Here is a 21,212-nt window from a genome sequence, read left to right as displayed (position 1 = left end):
ACTGGGAGAGCATCTGTAGTTGACGTTTGAGGGAGAGCTGGTGTTTAGGGCTGAAATTAACAGAAGTACAACAAAAATAAAAGAGTACTCTAACTGGCGCTTTGCCTGTGTGTGTGGGCTACTAGTCACTTCCATGTTTTGCTTTCATAGATTTACCTGGCTAAAAGTACAATCGAGGAATGTTTCTTTTACTCAGATTATGTGAAAGGATTGTAATTTGTTCTTCCAACTACTTTAACCAAGTAACTCAGGAATCACTTGTGGATTCCTTTGGAAAAAAAATTAGGCAGGTAATTTATCAAATCCTTTAAAAAATAATAACTTATTGTTGACCAAAAATTAATCTTGCCAGGAAATGCACGTTGCTACTGTCAAAAGTCAAATGTTTTCTAGAGATTGAGGTAACTTACTGTGTTTTGGCCCTTTTCCTGGAGTCAGACTTTCTCTTGGGATGAGTATATCCTCTGGCACAAAGATGAATCACTAGAGGTGGAGCAAAGTCCTTGGAAAGGATCCTGAAAATAAGCTAGATTCCTAATGGGACAAATGCCATTGCCAGTCTGGAAAGTCTGGTGTGGTGTCTGATGACCAGCACGGTTGGCTCAGAGCAAGATTAGCACCCAAGGTTCTAACTGGGATTTACTACTGGAGGGATCAGAGAACCCACTTAAAATATGTCTCAGATTGTCGTCTGTTAGCCTTTTGTAATACCAAAAACCATCTGTTTAACCTTAGGCAAAAGCTTTATAGTTATTTTCTAAAGTATCATAAATGTATTCACTTGGATTAACTCAAATTGACTCTTAGTTGCTAATCAGAGTTTTTCCTCAGTTGCTTCAGTTTTTACTAAATATGTGTTTATGTTTGAAAAAAATGTAAGGGTGTGGAAAAAGTGATTGAATGTGTTTTTTTTCTCCAGTCCTGGGGCTTGAACTCAGGGTCTGGGCATTGTCTCTGGGCCACAGTGCCATTTCTGGCTTTTTATACTTATGTGATACTGAAGAATTGAACCCAGGGCTTCATGCATGCTAGGCAAGCAGTCTACCACTAAGCCACATTTCCCAGTCCTCGAATACATTTTTGGCAATCCTGGTAACAGTCAGTAGCAATTGAGTATTGAATCTATATTCTGAGGTGTAATCATAGAATTTCTGATGTTTGTCATTGTTAAAATGGCTTGTTGTGTCAGTATCATCTGACGTCCAGGTACCAATAACACTAGTCTAGGACATTAAAGTTAGTAGATGAAGCACGGCTTTCTTCCTCTCATTTACATGCTTTCTTTTTTTGGGGGTGGGTGGGTAGTAACTCCTATATGCAAGCATGTTATTTACTTGCTTATTTACTTCTTGCTTGGAGTTCTACCACTTAAGCAAGCCACTTCTCCAACCTGGCTTTTTGCTAGTTATTTTGGCTGGGTTCAATCTAAGATTCATTGGATTTCGCCTTCTTGAGTAGCTGGAATTATAGGCATGAGCAATCAGTACCTGGCCCACTTATGATTTTAATGATCCCAATGAACAAATATGTAAAACCTAACTAAGAAAAATATTAATAAAATTGTTGTAGAATATGAATTTCATTTGTATGTCTTAGAGCATTTTGCTTTCATCTTCATTAGGATTCACATTGATTCTGTTGACCTGTGGTTGCATCATTTGGAAGTGGGCTGTCTTATACATTATAGGATGGTGAGCTGTTTTCATAGTCTCTACTAAAAAGATACCATAGAAGTTCTGGGTGCCAGTGACTCACAGTTGTAATCCTAACTAGTCAGGGGGCTAGATCTGAGGGTTGCAGGGGTCAGAGCCAACTTAGACAAGAAAGTCTGTGAGACTCTTATTTCCAATTAACCACCAAAATAGCTCGAAGAGAAACTGTGGCTCAGATGGTAGAATGCTATCCTTGAGCAAAAAAGCTCAGGGACAGTGCCTAAGAACTAACACACACACACACACACACACACACACACACACACACACACACACACACACACAAAGTATAGAAGACTCTAAAGCCATGGTATGTCTTCATCCTTGCTAAATCCTATCCCCATGAAAACTTAATATTGAGGTGAGACCTAAAAGCCAGCTATTCAGTGAACAGTTACCGTGAAAAGACACACGGCTTCCAATAGCAGGTACCTTACTTAATTTCTCAGAGACTATTCCTTACAGCTACAGAAAAACATAGGTCTCTTGATTTGGTTCTCCATGTTGGGACAGGGAATCTAACAATGCTTCTTCTCCATCTCCTGTAAGTTTGGCTCACCATGTATCTACCTACAGCCAGGTAGAGTTGGAATTCAGCTTTTAGGAAACCTTCTGGTCTGTTTGTTTGTTTGTTTTATTGATTATCTCTGCCCCCATTCATTTATTTACTTATTTATTTATTTAGATTCTGTGACCATGAGAAAGAGAAATAAAGAATGATCCCTGAATCTTAAGCAATTTTTCCTGAGGAAGTAGTCATGTTGGAAGGTCTCGTAGCCTGGGTTCTCAATACCTATTTGGGGAAGTATGTCAATAATCTGAACACTGACCAGCTTTCCGTTGCCCTTCTCAAAGGTGAGTACACATATTTCTTTTTTGAAAAACAATGGTTTGGCACATAACATTTCTATTACTAAACCTATTTCATTACATTGAGAATGAGAACTTACGTTTACATGGCTTTATACTGAAATACATGTATAATATACTTAAATACATGTTTTCCCTTCTAACAGTGGTGGTTAGTACAAGACAATTCATGTTACTTGCAGCTTTGTTTTTTGGGATAGAATTTTGCTAAATAGTCTAGGCTGGTGTGAAACTTGCTGCATATGCTAAGGTTGCCTCTAAACTCCTGAGCCTCTTGCTTTACCTTCAAGTGCTAGACTTTCAGGCATGCACCACCACTCCTGTGGTATGTGCATATGGTTGGGGACTATGCTTAACTTTAGTTAGTTTTTTTTGTGAGGGTGTTAAGGAAGGAGAGAAATAGGGTCTGGCTATATACCCCAGGCTAGCCTTTATCTCTTCATTTTTCTGCCATCACAACTAGCTCCTAGTTAGTTTTTTTGGAAGCCTTATGGAGGCAGCTACTGTGTAGTGAAAATGCCATTGGCTTTGGCTTCAAATACAGTTTTATCATTATGGGTAACTGTGTGAGTAATAGCTAATATTGAAATCCTGTTCCTCTGTTTCTTTAGAAAAAGGGCAATAATATACCTTTACAGAATTGCTGTAAGAATCAAATGAAACATTTAACCATCTTAGCTTGCTGGTATGTAATAGGTACCTAGTGGTAGTTTAAAAATATTTGAGCCGGGTGTGGTGGCTCATGCCTGTAATCCTAGCTACTCAGGAGGCTGAGATTTGAGGATCAAGGTACTAAGCCAGCCCGGGCAATACAAAGCCTACAAAGCCACAAAGCCACTCTTATCTCCAATTAATCTTAAAAAATGGGAAGTGAGGGCTTTTGCTCAAGGGTGGTAGCCTTGAGCTGAAGAATTTAGGAACAGTGCCTAGGCCAGAGTTCAAGCCCCATGACCCCCCCCAAAATTTGATTGAGTTATTTGAGCTCTTGCTTAGTAAAGTATCTCCACTTTGAGACATTTTTGCTTTTACTGACAAACACAGCTTAGTAATAAATGCTTTTTCCGTGTGTGTGTGTGTGTGTGTGTGTGTGTGTGTGTGTGCGTGCGCGCGTGCTACTACTGAAGCTTGAATTTAGGGCCTTGTGCTCTCACTTTTTTGGGGGGGGGGGCTTGAACTCTGGGCCTGAGTGCTGTCCCTGAGCTCTTCAGCTCATAGCTACCACCCTACCTCCTGAGCCACATCGCCACTTACAGTTTTCTAGTGGTTAATTGGAGATGAGTCGCCCAGGCTGGCTTTGAACCGAGATCCTCAGATCTCAGCCTCCTGAATAGCTGGGATTACAGGTGTGAGCCTCCTAGGATTATAGGATTATAGAATTGTAGCATTGTTCTCCTTGTTTTCATTTAAATAGACTTGGTCCATTTCAAAATGGGACGCTTTAACATTCACTGTGGGGGCACACAATCACAGGAGGTGGAGAGGAGGCCTGATCTAACAGAAGCATAAGAGTCCTGATGTGTAGCCAGTGGGCAGGACAGGCCGGTAGAAAGAAGTAGCCATGACCTATTGGTATGGTGTGAAGATAGAGTACAGTGGTTACCATGTCTCCAAAAGCATTGCTTTCCAAGAATTCATGACTCTGTCACCTAGGCAAATTTTGGCTGTGATAGGCTGTGGGTCAGTGATGGTTGCCCCTCCCTATGCCTTTACAGTGTTTTGGGAACAAAACACTGCTTTTCTTCTTTTCTTCCCATCCTTGGAAAGAAGTTAAGGGGAAAGCTAAGGTGAAGAGGTTGTGTCCAAAGTGCAGAAGTAGTATCAAGTTCATGTCTGGTTGCTCTTTAATGGTCCCAGACATACTGAAGCCAGTGTACGAGCCAAGCCTTGCGAGTATAAGAGCTGGCTATGTTTAGACATGGGGCAGATATTTACTCAGCCCCTGGCTGAGGGCAAGGCTTTGTGCTAAAAACTGATGGAAAAGAGGAGGCAGGGTGAGGAGACAGAAGAGAGGGTGAAGGGAGAGAAGGGAGGGAAAGGGAAGAGAAAAGAAGGGAAGCAAGAAGGGAGGGAAAAGGCAAGGAAGGGAGAGGAAGAAAGGGGACCAGGAATGGAGGGGAAGAAACAAAATAATGTTGGCATGTAGTATGGTGAGATCTCCCTAGTGACAGGGTGGTGGGAATTCTTAATTCAGTTTCTGCCCTCAGAGAGCTGCTACCCTATTGGTGAGGCAAATTATACAACCATCTGTGATGTTACCCTAGTAATAGAATCACTGTGCAGAGGGGTACACAGAAGGGGTGCTTTTCTGTCTGTCCACAGGCCCCGGGCAAAGCTATTAGAATAGTTTTTGAGTGGGCTTAAAAGGATTTTGGTGGGTGGCCTGGGGTATATCACCACACTCAAGGGAGAATGAAGTCTGGAGTGAGGGGGAAAGCCTTCATATTTCAAAGGCAGCTGTGCTTACTACTTTAACACCAGTGTGCTCCAGCTTTCATATGTGGACTGGATCAGGGCAGAAAGTAGAGGCTGCCTGTGACATGGCAAGCAATCCGAACTTTGATCTTTGACATGACTGTATTTGTAAGGTCAAAGATCCAGTTGCCCCTTTGTGGTTTTTTTTTTTAAATTTTTTGTGGGTCATGGGTCTTGAACTGGGCCTTCAGTTCAAGGCTACTGACCTACCCCTGGGCCTGGGCATTATCCCTGAGATCTTCAGCTCAAGGCACCAGTTGCTCATACCTATAATTCTAGATACTCAGGAGGCTGAGATGTGGGGCATTAAGGTTTGAGGCCAGCTTGGGCAGAAAAATCTGTGTGATCCATCTCCAAAATAACCAGCAGAAGGTTGAGCTAGAGATGTGGTTCAGGTAGCAGAGTGCTACCTGAGCAAGCAAGCCAGCCCAGGCCTCAAGTTCAAATCTCAGTACCAGTTGTGTACTTGGATTTTTTTCTTGTCTTGCTGGACACTGGTGGCTCATATCTGTAATCCTAGCTACTCAAGAGGTTGAGATCTGAGGAACATAGTTTAAAGCCAGCCCAGAATCTTAGTTCCAGCTAACCGTCAGAGAACCAGAAGTAGGTACTGTGGTTCTAGTGGTAGAGCCCTAGCCTTGAGTGAAAGAAAGTGCCCCAGGCTCTGAGTTCAAGCCTCAGGACTGACCAAAAAATAGTAGCTGCCTCCAGCAATTTGGGGCTGAGAACCTTGCCTTCTCTCAAGTTCTCTGTGACTAGTTCAGTGTCCTGTTCTTAGTTGAGCTTAGTATGCATGTGTGAATGAATAGCTTGCATGACTGGGAAAGAATGTTAGTCAGTTTCCATTACTGTGATAAAATATCTGAAATAATCAACATAAAAAGAGGAAAGGTATTTGGTTATTTGAAATTTGATAGGGAAGGGGGGAAAACCAAGATGGGTGGGGGTGGTGGGGGGGAGGGTAATGGGTACCAAGACATGTGAAAGGGTATCAGTGTATGTGAATTAATGCACCTTCTATCTGGCAAATATCATGTAACCCTTTTATTAATTACAATAAAAAATAAAATAAAATAAAATTAAAAGTAGATCTAAAAAAAAAGGAAAGGTTTAACTAGAGTCAATTTCAGAGCTTCAGCCCATGGTTCCTTGGTCTTGTTGCCTCTGGCCCTGTGACAAGACAGGATATAATAATGGAAATGTTAGGCGCAGTGGCTTAGGCCTGTAATTCTAGCTACTCAGGAGGCTGAGTAGTTCAAAGCCAGTCCAGGCACTAAAGTCCTGAGACTCTTATCTCCATTTAACTACCAGAAAACTGCAAGTGGTGCTATAGCTCAAGGGTAGGGCGGTAGCCTTGAGCTGAAGAGCTCAGGGATAGCCCCCAGGCCTAGAGTTCAAGTCCCATGACCAGCAAGAAAAAAAAGTGGAAGTGCCTAGTAGAGGACATAACAGCTTAGTGGAGGAAGCTTGTCCATGCAATGGCATCTGGGTGATGGAGACAAGAAAGGCCCCTGGTCCTAGTATTCCCTATGAGAGCGTGCCCTCTACTATAATCCATTATTTAAAGGTTCTACCACCTCTTAGAGGCACCATGTGCCAGGACCAAGCCCTTAACATATAGTATCAGGGAACATTTCAGGTCCAAACTAGCAGAAAATAACCTCTGCCTGTCCCCTGGTCTGTGCATTTCTGGGTTTAAGTCATCATGAAGGTGGATCTGAACAGGACTCTGAGCAGTACTCCTGGTCCTGCCTTGTCTTTCTGGTCAGTTGTTATGCTTCAGAATGGAGGTGTAGAAGAGAACATGTACAGGCAGTCTCTGGAAGGAAGAATACACTTTTCTTTCTTTTTTTGTTGATTGTGGGGCTTGAACTCAGGACCTGGGAACTGTCCCTGGGCCTCTTTGTGTGCAAGGCTAGCATTCTACCACTTGAGCCACAGTGCTACTTGTGATTTTTGGATGATTAATTGGAGAGAAGAGTCTCATGGGAACTTTTCTGCATGGATTTGCTTCAAACCACAGATCTCAGACTCTTAAATAGCAACAATTACAGGCTTAGCCACCAGTGATCAGCTCTATTGTTTTTTTCCTTTGTGGTACTGGGGATTGAACTCAGGACCTTATAAGCAATACTATTGGCCCTTTTGTTTGTTTTCCTTTGCTTGGTTTTGAGATAGGATCTCACTAATTTCCTGAGGCTGGCTTTAAAACTCATGATCCTCCTGCCTCTATCTAGAGTAGCCTGGATTACAGGCTTGAGCTAGCACAGTTCCTTTTGGTGATAAGTTTTATTTAGTTCATGGGCTCTCAAATGTTCTGTGTGCCATACTCTTTTTTTTTTTTTTTGGTCGGTTGTGGGGCTTGAACTCTGGGTGTGGGTGCTGTCCCTGCGCTCTTAAGCTCAAAGCTACCACCCTACCTCTTGTACCCCTTGATCCGCAGCGCCACTTCTGGTTTTCTAGTGGTTGATTGGAGATAAGAGTCTCATGCACTGGGGCCGGGAGTTTGGCCTAGTGGTTAAAGTGCTTGCCTAGCATGCATGAAGACCCAGGTTCGATTCCTCGGTACCACATACATAGAAAAAAGCCGGAAGTGGTGCTGAGGCTCAAGTGGTAGAGCTCTAGCCTTGAGAAAGTCCAAGGACAGTGCTCAGGCCCTGAGCTCAAGCCCAGGACTGGCAAAAAAAAAAAAAAAAAGAGTCTCATGCACTTTAGTGTCCAGACTGGCTTTTAACCTAGATCCTCAGATCTCAGTGTCCTGAGTAGCTAGGATTACAGGTGTGAGCCACTGTGCCCAGCTGATTTTTTTTTTTTTTTTTTTTTTTTTTTTTTTTTTTGTGGAGTAGGGTGAAGGGAAGGTTGAGGGTAGGAGTTGTTTGTTAAAAGTGGCAGATACCTGTTTAATCCTAGAGATTCTGATTTGGTGTGCGTGTGGGGTGGGGCTTAGGATCCTGCTTCTTATCCTAGTGAAGTTAGATGTTCATAGTCCTGTAGGACATGTTAGCCTAAATTGTGTATGTGTTTGTGAGTCTGCAAACTGGCCATTAGGCCAAGTCTTACTTGCTGGTTCAGGATGGCTTTTTACATTTCAAATATCTGCTGCACACTGCTGCACACCTGTAGCCCACCTACTTAAGAAGGGTTCTTGAGTCCAGCTTGGGCAATATATTGAAACTTGTGTCAAGAAGTGGGATGGAGGGCCGGGAGTTTGGCCTAGTGGTTAAAGTGCTTACCTAGCATGCACGAAGACCCGGGTTCGATTCCTTGGTATCACATATGTACAAAAAAGCCAGAAGTGGTGCTGAGGCTCAAGTGGTAGAGCTCTAGCCTTGAGAAAGTCCAAGGACAGTGCTCAGGCCCTGAGCTCAAGCCCAGGACTGGCAAAAAAAAAAAAAAAAAAAAAAAAAAAAAAGAAGTGGGATGGAAGGCAGAGGAGGGGTGGGATAAGGAGAGAAACAAGAGAGTCTGTGAAGTAGGCACCATATAAAGCCATCTAGCCTGTTTTAGAAAGTTTGAGCCTTCAACTCTAGAAGGCTGGTGAGCTCCAGCTGACATGTACAGTTCAGAATGGGTGGTCAGGGATGCAGTGCGACAGATAAAACATATGTTGGTGGCATTCTTGCCCATAGTCTTCTCCAGCTTTCTTCAGTGTTGTGCACACAGTGGGCACTTAAGATATTGGTTGGGCTGGGCGTGGTGGCTCATTCCTATAATCCTAGCTACACAGGAGGCTGAGATCTGGGGATCAAGGTTCAAAGCCAGCCCAAGCACTAAAGACCATGAGACTCTTATCTTCAGTTAATCACTGGAAAACAGGAAGTGGGTCTGTGGCTCAAGGGTAGGGTAGTTGCTTTGAGCTGAAGAGCTCAGGGACAGTGCTCAGCCCCAGAGACCAAGCCTCATGACCCACCAAAAAAAAAAAAAAAGATACTGGTTGGATGACTTTTATGATGCTCTTTTGTTTTCAGGTGCTGTTGAATTAGAAAACCTCCCATTAAAGAAAGATGCCCTGAAAGAACTGGAATTACCATTTGAAGTCAAAGCTGGTATGTAGAATTGAAGGAGGGGCAGAATGTTTTGGGTCTCATGATATTAGGGACATGGAGACAGAGACTTGTAGCTCTGTGACCAAGAACAGAAGGATAAGAAACAGAGTTTAGAGCAGTGTGGCCTCTGGGCTGCCTATGTCAGGATAACCTGAAGTGTTGGGTGGGGGTTCCAAGACTTATTAAATCAGATCTCTGAGGAAGCCTGCATATATAGTAAGTACTCTTTAAGTGGTGATACGAGGGGGTCTCAGTTCTAGACATAAGAGGTTTATTTTCTCAGAGACTCATTTTGATAGTACTGACAGAGTTTTGCCCAAGACATGGGTTCTGGAACAGTATGTTTGGGTTTATATTGTTTCTGCCACTCTGGCTGGATGCCCTTGAACAAATTACCTATTACTAGTCTGTCAACCTAGGAGTCTTTGAAGAGCTGAGTACAGTTGTTCAGACTTGTAATCTAGCGCTATTTGGGAGGCTGAGTGAGGTAGGAGCTTGGTGAATTCCAGGCTAGCCTAGGTGGTATAGTGAGCCAGGATTACAGACATGAGCCACCACAGCTGGAAAGTCCATTCTTTTCGTTTTGTTGGTATGTAGGGCTTGATCTCAGGGTCTGGGTTCAGTCCTTGAGCTTTCCTGATCAAGATGAGTGTTCTGCCATTTTAAGCAGAGTCACTTCTGTTTTTCTGGTGGCTAATTGGAGATGAGTCTCACAAACTTTCCTACCTGACTTGTTTTGAACTATGATCCTCAGATCTCAGCCTCCTGAGTAGCTAGGATTACAGGCATGAGCCTTCAGTGCCCTGTGCCCCCCTTATCTATTTGTTAGAGTTTTTACTATGTATTCCAGACTAGTCTGGATCTATCTCAGCTTCCCAAGTCATGTGAGTACAGGTGTATACCACCACACTCAATTTGCTGCCTGTTTTCTTTTTTTTAAAAAACTTCAGTTTAATTTTTTTTTTTTGCAGTACTGGGGCTTGAATTCAGGGCCTGGTACTGTCCTTGAACTTCTTTGGCTAAAAGCTAGCATTCTATCACTTGAGCCACAGTGCCACTTCTGGCCTTTTCTGTTTATGTGGTACTGAGGAATTGAACCCAGGGCTTCATGCATGCTTGGTAAGCACTCTACCACTAAGCCACATTCCTAGCCCATTTGTTTTTTAAACTATATGTACATATCTATCTATCTTATCTATATATCTTTCTATATATATTTTCTTTTTTCAGCCTTTTGGTATTGGGGATTGAACCCAGTACATTGTACTTGCTAGGCAAGTGCTTTGCCACTGAGCTACTTCCAAGCCCCTGTTAGTTTTAAAATTTTTTTTGTTTTTTTTTTTGCCAGTCCTGGGCTTGAGCTCAGGGCCTGAGCACTGTCCTTGGACTTTCTCAAGGCTAGAGCTCTACCACTTGAGCCTCAGCACCACTTCCGGCTTTTTTTCTATGTATGTGGTACCGAGGAATCGAACCCGGGTCTTCATGCATGCTAGGCAAACACTTTAACCACTAGGCCAAACTCCCGGCCCCTAGTTTTTAAATTTTTTAGTTTTTTTTTTTTTTTGCCAGTCCTTGGCTTGAACTTAAGGCCTGGGTACTGTTCTTGAGCTTTTTTCAAGGCTAGCGCTCTACCACTTGAGCTACAATACCACCTATGGCTTTTACTGTGTATGTGATACTGAGGAATAGAACCCAAGGCTTTGTACATGCTAGGCAGGTACTCTACCACTAGGCCACAGTCCAGGTCCCTCTTGTTAGTTTTTTTTTTTTTTTTTTAAATCAGTCCTAGGGCTTGAACTCAGGGCCTGAGCGTTGTCCCTGAGCTCCTCAGCTCAAGGCTGAGGTTTTCTGGTGGTTAATTGGAGATAAGAGTCTCATGGTCTTTAGTGCCCAGGCTGGCTTTGAACCATGATCCTCAGATCTCAGCTTCCTGATTAGTTAGGAGTACAGGCATGAGCCATCAGTGTCTGGCTACCTCTTGTTAGTTTTTTAAATTAAAACAAAAAAAGGCTGGGAGTTTGGCCTAGTGGTAGCATGCTTCCCTAGCATGCATGAAGCCCTGGGTTTGATTCCCTGGGACCATGTACACAGAAAAAGCTGGAAGTGGTGCTGTGGCTCACGTGCCAGAGTATTAGCCTTGAGCAAAAAGTGTCCCAGGATAGTGTCCAGGCCCCTGAGTTTAAGCTCCAGGACTGGCAATAAATAACTAAATTAAAAAAAAATAATAAAATAGAGAGTGGCTGGTCCCTGTGACTCACATTGTAACACACCTCCACTATTTCATTGGACCCAGGGCTTTGCGCATGCTACTACTAGGTCACACCCTGGGCCCCAAGTATCTGCCTTTTTTTTTTTTTTTTTAATGTATATGTGTGTGGATACTGGGCCATAAACTCAGGACCTTGCACTCGTTTAGGCTTTTTTGCTCAAGATTGGCATTCTACAAGTAAAGGTGAATCACACCTTTATTTCTAGCTTTTTCCTGGTTAATTAGCTGTAAGAGTGTCAGAATTTTTCTGCCCAGGAAAATTTAGATCTCAGTCTTTTGAGTAGCTAGGAATACAGGTGTTAGCCACTGGCACTGGGCTAAGTATCTGCCTTCTAAGTCCAAGGCCTTGAATTCAAATCCCAGTACTGTCAAAACAAACAAAAAAGAAAAGTAATACATGCTCCTTAAAGTGAACTAGGAAAGTTTGAAGAAATAGAGCTAAAAGGTGTACAAACATTTAACAAGACTTTCTCTCTCCTCCCAGGCTTAATTGGGAAAGTGACCCTTCAGATCCCCTTTTACCGCCCACATGTGGACCCTTGGGTCATCTCCATCTCTAGCCTTCACTTAATTGGAGCCCCTGAGAAAATACAGGACTTCAATGATGAAAAGGAGAAGCTGTTGGAAAGGGAACGCAAGAAAGCACTGCTCCAAGCCTTGGAGGAGAAATGGAAGGCAAGGCACAGAGCTTTTATCATGGGGGCAGTTGTGGTGATGTTTCAAGTGTCTTAGCACTGGGGTGTGTTGACCGTGGTGGCCCTTTCCCTTGCAGAACGAACGCCAACAGAAAGGGGAGTCCTACTGGTATTCAGTGACGGCCTCAGTGGTTACGAGCATTGTGGAGAACATTGAAGTGAGTCCTGTTGAACTTCATGAAGCATCAACATGAAAGGGATTTTTCAAGTTCAGATGTGTCTTACTCAAGCAAAAAGCTTCCTTGTTTCTTATGGGTTAACTCAGTGAAGGTGTTGGTTTTGGAGGCCTTGCCACAGGGAAAACCTGAAAAGCAAGTCCTGGGCTCTGGTGCAGATGCAGGTTTTTCTTGTTTCAGCTGATGTGTGTAGGAGTTTGTTTCACTTCCATTTCTCTAAACAGCCCTTCCATTTCTCTAAACAGCCCTTCCTTCCTTCCTTCCTTCCTTCCTTCCTTCCTTCCTTCCTTCCTTCCTTCCTTCCTTCCTTCCTTCCTTCCTTCCTTCCTTGCCAGTCCTGGGCTTGAGCTCAGGGTCTGAGCACTGTCCTTGGACTTTCACAAGGCTAGAGCTCTACCACTGAGTCTCAGTACCACTTCAGGCTTTTTTCTATGTATATGGTACTGAGGAATTGGAACTCCAGTCTTTGTGCAAGTTAGGCAAGCACTCTACCACTAGGTCAAACTCCCAGCCCTTAAACAGCACTTGCTTTTTGAATATTGCTAAAGGACATGTCTCCTCAGAAGCCAGGTTACCTAAGCCTTCATGATTGTGCTTCCAGTTCAAATCATTTAGCTCCCCTGATTTCAGTCTCTTCATCTGTAAAAATGAGAGGTTGGGGACATGATGTCTATGTATTACATAGTAAATTATGGGCAGTGCACTAAGGTGTGTAACCTCTCACCACTGTACCTGGTGTCAGGCAGTTTATGAGGTCCAGTGCTAGGATTGTTTGCCATGTTTTCTACTGTAGTTAAAGTTTGGCTTTGCCTTCGAAAATCAAATCAGGAGCCATGCTCATTTTCATGGATGTCATGAAAGTTAGCACATGCTCTTGACTTCCAGTGTCTTTTTTTTTTTTTGGTGGGTCCTGGGGCTTGAACTCGGCCCCGGGCGCTGTCCCTGACCTCTTTAGCCCAAAGCTACCACCCTGCCTTTGAGCCAAGCCCCACTTTCCGTTTTCTAGTGGTTAATTGGAGATAAAAGTCTCAGGTCCTTTTGTGCCTGGGCTGGCTTTGAAGCTTGATCTTCAGATCTCAGCCTCCTGAGTAGCTAGGATTACAGGCATGAGCCACTGGCCCAGCCCAATGTCTTTTTGTAGTGTCAAGGCAACCCAGGTCTAATGAGTTTAAGGTATTCTCCATACCCCCAAAACACAGAGGTTGATGGTTTCACACTTATATAACATTGGCAAAAGGATTGGTACATTTCAGATGACTGCTTTGAATTCTGTTTCAGAAAGTTATCTATTGTTATAGGCTTTTATTTATTTATTCTGAAAGTCTTATCAAGGATTTATTTCAGTAAGAGTCAACATAGAGAAGTGGAGAAGAGAAACACTTCCTAATCCCCATGGAGGAAATGGGTAAAAGACTTAAAATAGTAGTGCTTATTTGTTGCTTGATAAATACATTAGGTCATCCTTGCAACTTTTTTTTTTTTTTTTTTGGTCAGTCCTCAGGCTTGAACTTAGGGACTGGGCATTGTCCTTGAGCTTATTTTGCTCAAGGCTAGCACTCTATCACTTGAGTCACAGTGCCACTGCCAACTTTTTCTGTTTATGTATTACTGAGGAATCAAACCCAGGGCTTCATGTGTGCTAGGTAAGCACTCTACCGCTAAGCAACATTCCTAGCCCAATCCTAGCAACTTCTGATCTTTAGAAAAATGGTTTTGCTGATCTAAATACCTGACAAAAAACCTGAGGGAGTAAGGTTGTATTTTGGCTCATAGTGTCAGTCCATCAACCTTGTGGTGAGGCTGGGCGTCATGGTAATGGAAGCATGGATTGAGGCTACCTACTCCTCTGTACAGGAAGCAAGGAAGGAAAATAGGAAGCAAAGAAAGTGAATAAGAAGGGGCCAGAGCAAGATAGAGGATCCAGGCCAAACCCCTAGCTACTTCCTTTAGTTAGGCCTGCCCCTTCTCTTCTACCATGTCCAATAATACCACCATATCATGATCTGTCAAGGGATTAACCCATTTTTCAGGCCAGAGTCCTCATGACCTACTGTGTGGGAGCACTATCACAGACACACTCAGGTATGTCTTACTGGGTGTCCTGGGTATTTGTCAATCCAGTCAATGGATGATCAGAATTGATTATCAAAACAGTTTCATCAGAAATGTATAGGAAATTTCTCCATAGCCTCATCAGCACTTGTATTGTCTCTTTTGATAATAGCCAAATCTCTAATATAACCATCATAGTTGTTTTGATTTGCGTCTTTTTTACATATGTATATTGGCCATATTTATCCCATTCTCCCTCCATCCCTCTCCCTGTGCTGGGAATGGAGCTGCTTAGTACACATTCCATCACCGGTCCCTCCATTACCATTGTTCGTTTGCATTTTTTTGGTTGTAGGGCTTGAATTCAGGGCCTGAATACTGTTCCTGAGCCTTTCTGCTCAAGACTAGTACTCTACCATTTTGAGCCACAGCTCTACTTCCAGTTTGACTTTCCTGCCCAGGCTGACTTTGAACAGCGATTTTTAAATTTCAGCCTCTGAGTAGCTAGGACTATAGGCGTGAGTCACCAGCTCTTTTTTGGGGGGGAGGGGAAGGGCCCTGGGGCTTGAACTTTGGTTTGTATGCTGTCCTTGAGCTCTTCAGCTAAGGCTACCGCCCTACCCTTGAGCCACAGCCACATTTCCCATTTTCTATTGATTAATTGGAGATAAGAGTCTCTTGTCTTTGTATTGCCTTGGCTGACTGTGAGCCTTGACACTCAGATCTCAGCTTCCTGAGTAGCTAGGATTACAGGCGTGAGGCACTGTGCCCAGTACCAGCTCTTGACTGTAACTATTTTTTTTTTTTTTTTTGCCAGTCCTGGGCTTGAGCTCAGGGTCTGAGCATTGTCCTTGAACTTTCTCAAGGCTAGAGCTCTACCACTTGAGCCTCAGCACCACTTTCAGCTTTTTTTTTCTTTTCTATGTATGTGGTACCAAGGAATTGAACCCGGGTCTTCATGCATGCTAGGCAAGAACTCTACCACTAGGCCAAACTCCCTGCCTGTAACTATTTTTTTAATTCTTGAAGTAGAATATCTTTGCTTTAGCCCACCATAGTGTCAAGGATAAATATACATATGTAGATATATAGAAAGTTTATACTCTTTGCTGATATTCTTGGAATTAGATATGGGGCCACAGAAACCAAGTTGAACAAGAGGCACAGGACCTGTTTGTTATCTGTGACTGTGAAATATTTTTGTTATCTTCTGAAATGATTTCCTGAAAGTATTGTAGCTTCCTCTTACTCCTTTTTTTTTAAAATATATTTTTTATTGTAATTAATAGAAGGGTTACATGATATTTGCCAGATAAATGGTGCCTTAATTCCCACACATTGATACCCTTTCACATGGTCCCCATTTCCCTCCCCCCCACCCCTCATCTTGCTCCCCCCCTTCCCTATCCAATTTCAGATAACCAAATACAATTATATCCGACATATCATGTAACAAAGTGAGATAGTGTAACAATATGAGATAACCAAGGGACAGTAGAAGTGATGAGAGACAACATAGTACCTTAAGAACAACAATGATTAATTATATGGCTTATGTTTACATCATATTTTAAATGACAAGTTTAACAAACAGTTGTTCAAGGAGGAAATCTCTAATTACATTCTCTGGGACTTAGTCTTTAGAACTTAATCAAAATTAGGCTAAAGGTTTGTATGTCATAGAAACATATCAGTTTATGAAATAAAACATTATGATTTTAGAGTCATAGGTTTTATTGTCTATATAGTTATGTTTGTATTTCCATTACCATGTCCATTGCTTTGGGATGCAGTTACTGAGTCCTCGCTGTTGTACACTTTGGATTTAATAACCACATATCAAGGATACCATGCGTCTTTTGTTCCCTTGGTCTTGACTTGTCTCACTCAACATGATTCGCTCTAGATTCATCCACTTCCCTGCGAATGCCATTATTTTATCTTGTCTGTTGGCTATGTAGAATTCCATTGTGTATATATACCACATTTTCTGTATCCATTCATCTGCAGTAGGGCATCTGGGTTGTTTCCATCGCCTGGCTATTGTGAATAGTGCAGAGATGAACATAGCTGAGCAGGTGTCTTTATAATATCCTGGGTCATGCTGTTCAGGATAGATACCCAGAAGTGGTATGGCGGGATCATAGGGAAGATCTATTTTCAGTTCTTTAAGGAACCTCCACACTGCTTTCCAGAGTGGCTGAATTAGTCTGCATTCCCACCAGCAGTGCAGTAGGGTTCCTTTTTCTCCATAACCCCTCCAGCAACTGTCATTGTGTGAGTTCAAAATCTTGGCCTCTTACTCCCTTTTTACTTTATTTATTTATTTATTTTTGATATGTGAAATGGGGTCTTGATATATAACTTAGATTGGTTTTGAACAAGAGCCTCTTTCTGCCTCAGCCTCCTGAGTGGGTAGATTTTTTTTTTTTTTGAGACAACACTAGTCACAAAGACCTGCCATACATGTGCTGTTTGTGATGACAGCTCTCTTAAGGACTTTTAGCATATGAATATATGTGCGTTCGGTTTGTATAAAAGGCTTTCTGTTAGCCGGTTGCCAGTGGCTCATGCCTGTAATCCTACCTATTCAGGAGGCTGAGATCTGAGGATTGCGGTTCAAAGCCAGCCTGGGCATGAAAGTCTATGAGACTCTATATCCAATTAACCACCAAAAAACCAGAAGTGGTGCTGTGGTTCAAGTGATAGAGCGATAACCTTGAGCTGCTCAGGGACAGTGTCCAGGCCCAGAGTTCAAGCCCCCCCCTCCCTGGGCACTGTGGCTTACCCCTAGCTACTCAGGAGGGTTCAAAGCTGGCCTGGGCACAAAAGGACCTAAGACTCTTATCTCCAATTAATCTCTAAAAAATGGGAAGTGGTGCTGTGGTTCTAGGGGTAGGGTGGTAGCCTTGAGCTGAAGAGCTCAGGCACAGTGCCCAGGCCGAGTTCAAGCTCCATGACCCAGAAAAAAACAAACAAAAAAAGCTTTCTGTGATTTACTTTTGTGACTGGAGTGGGCGGGTAGAGGGGAGTTTCAGCTGCTACCTGTAGTGTTTCACCTGCAGCAGGTATCTGTTTTCTTTTCTCTCCCTTTTGCAGCTAAAAATTCAAGATGTCCATTTACGCTTTGAAGATGGTGTGACCAATCCTTCTCATCCCTTTGCCTTTGGCGTATGCATTAAGAATGTGTCCATGCAGAATGCTGTGAATGAGCCTGTGAGTATGAAGTTTGTGTACAAGCTGGGGAGAAAGCAAAGGTCTGGGAGCTGGGGCTCTGCCTCTCTTCACTTAGGCTATGTCAGAATGGAGTGTGGGGTGTACATCTCTTGTCTATGGATAATACAACTCATTTGCTGAAAAAGGGAAGCAGTTAAAATTCTCCAGCCTTTGGCTATGGACCTTTCCTTTTGTACACAAAGAAACTGAGGCATAGAAGGGGTTTCCTTGTTGATTTTCTTGTATGTTACTTTTTCATAGTTCCAGCTGCCACCTGTGATGTTGATGTTTTCCATATCTTCAGTTGTATATCTTTTTGATTGTTCATATTCACAATTCTTAAACTAATTATGGGATGCCTCTGTAGCGTTTTTATAAAACTTCACCCTTTCGCCCTTTTTCCCCCCAGAGATAGGGTCTTCTAGGCTAGGCTGGCCTTGAACTTGAGATCCTCCTGAGTGCTAGGATTTCAGACATGTCCCACCATGCTTAACTTGTCTTTTGCTAAATGGTTCTGACACTGACCAGAGTTAGTAAAAGTCCTAAAAGTTAACATTCAGGCCCAGAAGATCACTACCAGTTCAAATACCATTCATAAGACTTCAGTTGTGCTTCTGTCACACTTTCTGTGACTTGTTGCCAGATTTGATACGTTGCCAGGCTGATTTGCAGAACTCACGTTAATTATAAAAGATACAGGAGAACAGACAGGCAAGCACTCTACCACTAGGCCAAACTCCTGGCCTCAACTCCCTGTTCATTTTTGGATTGGTCCACTGGTGTTCAGTGTAGCAACCTGGCCCAAAATAGTTGCATCTTATAGTTTTTATGTTTAAGACAATCAACAAATAGCTTTTGAGGCATTTTATGTGCTGGGTACTATCCTTAGTGCTTTACATGTTTAATGCCTTTAATTTTCCTTAGTTTTTTTTTTTTTTTTTGCCAGTCCTGGGAATTAAACTCAGTCACTGTCTCTAAGCTTCTTTTGCCTAAGACTAGTACTCTACCACTTGAGCCACATAGTGCCACTTCCAGTCTTTTCTGTGTATGTGGTATTGAGGAATTGAACCCAGGGCTTCATGCATGCTAGGCACTCTACCACTAAGCCATCTTCTCAGGTCTTCTCCTTTGTTTTCACTCACAATTAACTTCATGTTGCAATGGAAGATCTTGCAGAGAGATGAAGTGGTACTAGGAAGATCAGGTGTAGAGCAGTAGCTGGAAGGATGGCCTGCCTCACCCCCAGCTTCATGTGCTCCCTCCCATCTGTTATTGTAAACCAGTCTGATTGGACCCCAGCTGTACTCATTAATATTATGGGGGTGCTTGTGCTCTAATGGTAGAGTAAGACCCTGGCTCTTTAAAGACAAAGCTTGCCTTCCTGCTCCATGGTGTGTTTTTATCCTGCACCAACTTCTAGAAGTCCTTTCCATTTATTTTTCATCATCCATGTCCAATTGATTAAAATGGCTTGCTGATTTTTCCTGCAACCGTCTTCTTTCTTTTGGCAGTATTATATTAACTGAAGTCCTAAGCTTGCTAGGCAGGTGCTCTGCCATTTGAGTCATAACTTCCAATCCTTTTTGCTTTGGTTATTTATTTATTTTTTTGCTGTTCCTGAGGATTGAACTCATGGCCCTGAGTGTTCAAGGATAGCACTCTATAACTTAAGTCACAGTGTTACTTAAGTGGCTTTTTTGAGTAGTTTATTGGAGGTAAGACTTTTCTGCCCAGGCTGGCTTTGAACTTCCACCCTCATATATCAGCTTTCTGAGTAGTTAGGATTACAAGTGTGAGCCACCAGCACCAGCTGCTTTGATGATAACTTTTCTTATTGTGGGAGGAAGGAGGTGAGGAATAGAAAATGATCCAAAATACTTCGTAACATTCCAAGCTATTTTCTTTACTACTTAAGTAACTCCCTAGGCCAAATATTTATCCATACACTTGCATCAGTACTGTCGCCTCTTGTTATCTAGGGCTGTGGTTACACAGATCTATTCACCATCCTCTGAAGACAGGAGGCCTTTGTGTCAGCTCGGTCTTTTCTCACACAGCATTTATGTGAAGCTTGCATGTGCTTTGATATCATCTGCACAGTGGTAGTTTTGTTTGCTCACAGCATCCTTTATATTATTCTTTTCTTTTCTTTTCTTTTTTTTTTTGTTCATCCTGGGCTTGGGCTCAGGGCCTGAGCACTGTCCTTGGACTTTCTCAAGGCTAGAGATCTACTACTTGAGCCACAGCACCACTTCCAGCTTTTTTCTATGTATGTGGTACCGAGGAATCGAACCCTAGTCTTCCTGCATGCTAGGCAAGCACTGTACCACTAGGCCAAACTCCTGGTCTCTCTTGTATATTATTCTTGTGCTGCTCCTATGCTATTATTTTTTATGTTTATATTCCCTGATGGTTAGATTTTTAAAGTCTGTAAGAGCAAAGCCATGTTGTAGTTCAGTTTGATACCTCCAGCACCTTGCCAAATACCTGACACATGATATTTCACACATAGTTTGTTGGAAGAATGCATATATACTCAAGACTGAAGATAATCATCTACTTTCTCTCCTATTTTTCTTATCTCAGGTACATAAATTAATGCGGAAAAAGCAATTAGATGTGGCTGAGTTCAGCATCTATTGGGATGTCGATTGCACTTTACTGGGGGATTTGCCTCAGGCGGAGTTACAGGTATGGTTGGATGGTTGGGGCTTTGCAAGAGAACCTTGTAGCATAGTGTTGTAGATTGCTACCTTGCTGGTTGTCTTCTGAAGTGGGTCCTATCCCCCTCTTCCTCACCAGCATCTACTCTCAAGTGTTTTTGCCTCATGTTTTTGTTTTGTCTGGAACTTTGAAAAATATTGTATCTAAATATCTTTTTTTCTACTCAAAGTTAAGCTTTTAAGGTGTGTTTATGATGCTAGTTTATTGCTTCTGTGTGTGTGTGTGTGTGTGTGTGTGTGTATGCATGCATGCATGTGTGTACCAGTCTTGGGACTCAAGATTGAGTTCACTTCAGAGTTTAGGTGCTATTCTTGAGCTTCTTTTGCTTAAGCCTAGCACTCTACCACTTGAACCACAACTCCACTTCTGGTTCTGGCTCTTTTGATGCTTAATTGGAGATAAGATGCTCACTATCTTCCCAGACTGGCTTCAAACTGTGATGCTCATATCTGAGCCTCCTGATCAGCTAGGATTACAGGCATGAACTTCTGGCACCTGGCTAGTTTACTGCTTCTTAATTCCATGTAGTATTCTACTTATGGCATTTTACAGTTATCTGTTCTCTTGACCACCATGTGATCTCGTTCTTGAAGAGATCTCTGCTGCCTTATTTTGTGATGAAAAATCACTTCTAGTGATTTTTTTTTTTTTTTTTTTGCCAGTCCTGGGCTTGAGCTCAGGGCCTGAGCACTGTCCTTGGACTTTCTCAAGGCTAGAGCTCTACCACTTGAGCCTCAGCACCACTTCCGGCTTTTTTCTATATATGTGGTACCGAGGAATCGAACCCGGGTCTTCATGCATGCTAGGCAAGCACTTTAGCCACTAGGCCAAACTCCCGGCCCCATATTCTTTTTTTTTTTTTTTTTTGCCAGTCCTGGGCTTGAGCTCAGGGCCTGAGCACTGTCCTTGGATCTTCTCAAGGCTAGAGCTCTACCACTTGAGCCTCAGCACCACTTCCGGCTTTTTTTCTATGTATGTGG

General features: G+C 42.7%; 1 protein-coding gene across 6 annotated transcripts in view; it reads left to right on the top strand.

Moving 5' to 3' along the window:
- Positions 1–21,212, top strand: part of Vps13d (vacuolar protein sorting 13 homolog D) — a 246,715-nt gene that overhangs the window by 1,199 nt on the left and 224,304 nt on the right. For 5 of the 6 annotated variants that reach the window (XM_090335790.1, XM_090335789.1, XM_090335788.1 and 2 more), the window contains exons 2-7: positions 2,398–2,567; positions 9,023–9,100; positions 11,854–12,044; positions 12,142–12,222; positions 17,392–17,508; positions 20,095–20,199. In XM_090335790.1, the coding sequence (XP_090191916.1) occupies positions 2,471–2,567; positions 9,023–9,100; positions 11,854–12,044; positions 12,142–12,222; positions 17,392–17,508; positions 20,095–20,199 (669 nt within the window). In that variant the 5' untranslated portion in view covers positions 2,398–2,470. Of the gene's footprint in view, positions 1–1,619; positions 1,692–2,397; positions 2,568–9,022; positions 9,101–11,853; positions 12,045–12,141; positions 12,223–17,391; positions 17,509–20,094; positions 20,200–21,212 lie in introns of those variants that run through there. The other variant, XM_090335787.1, reaches the window with a different exon arrangement.

The sequence above is a fragment of the Megascapheus bottae genome, chromosome 6 (genome assembly GCF_031878675.1).
Source record: "Megascapheus bottae isolate mThoBot1 chromosome 6, mThoBot2.hap1, whole genome shotgun sequence".
NCBI classification, from domain to species: domain Eukaryota; kingdom Metazoa; phylum Chordata; class Mammalia; order Rodentia; family Geomyidae; genus Megascapheus; species Megascapheus bottae.
This window is presented reverse-complemented; position numbering and strand designations above follow the sequence as displayed.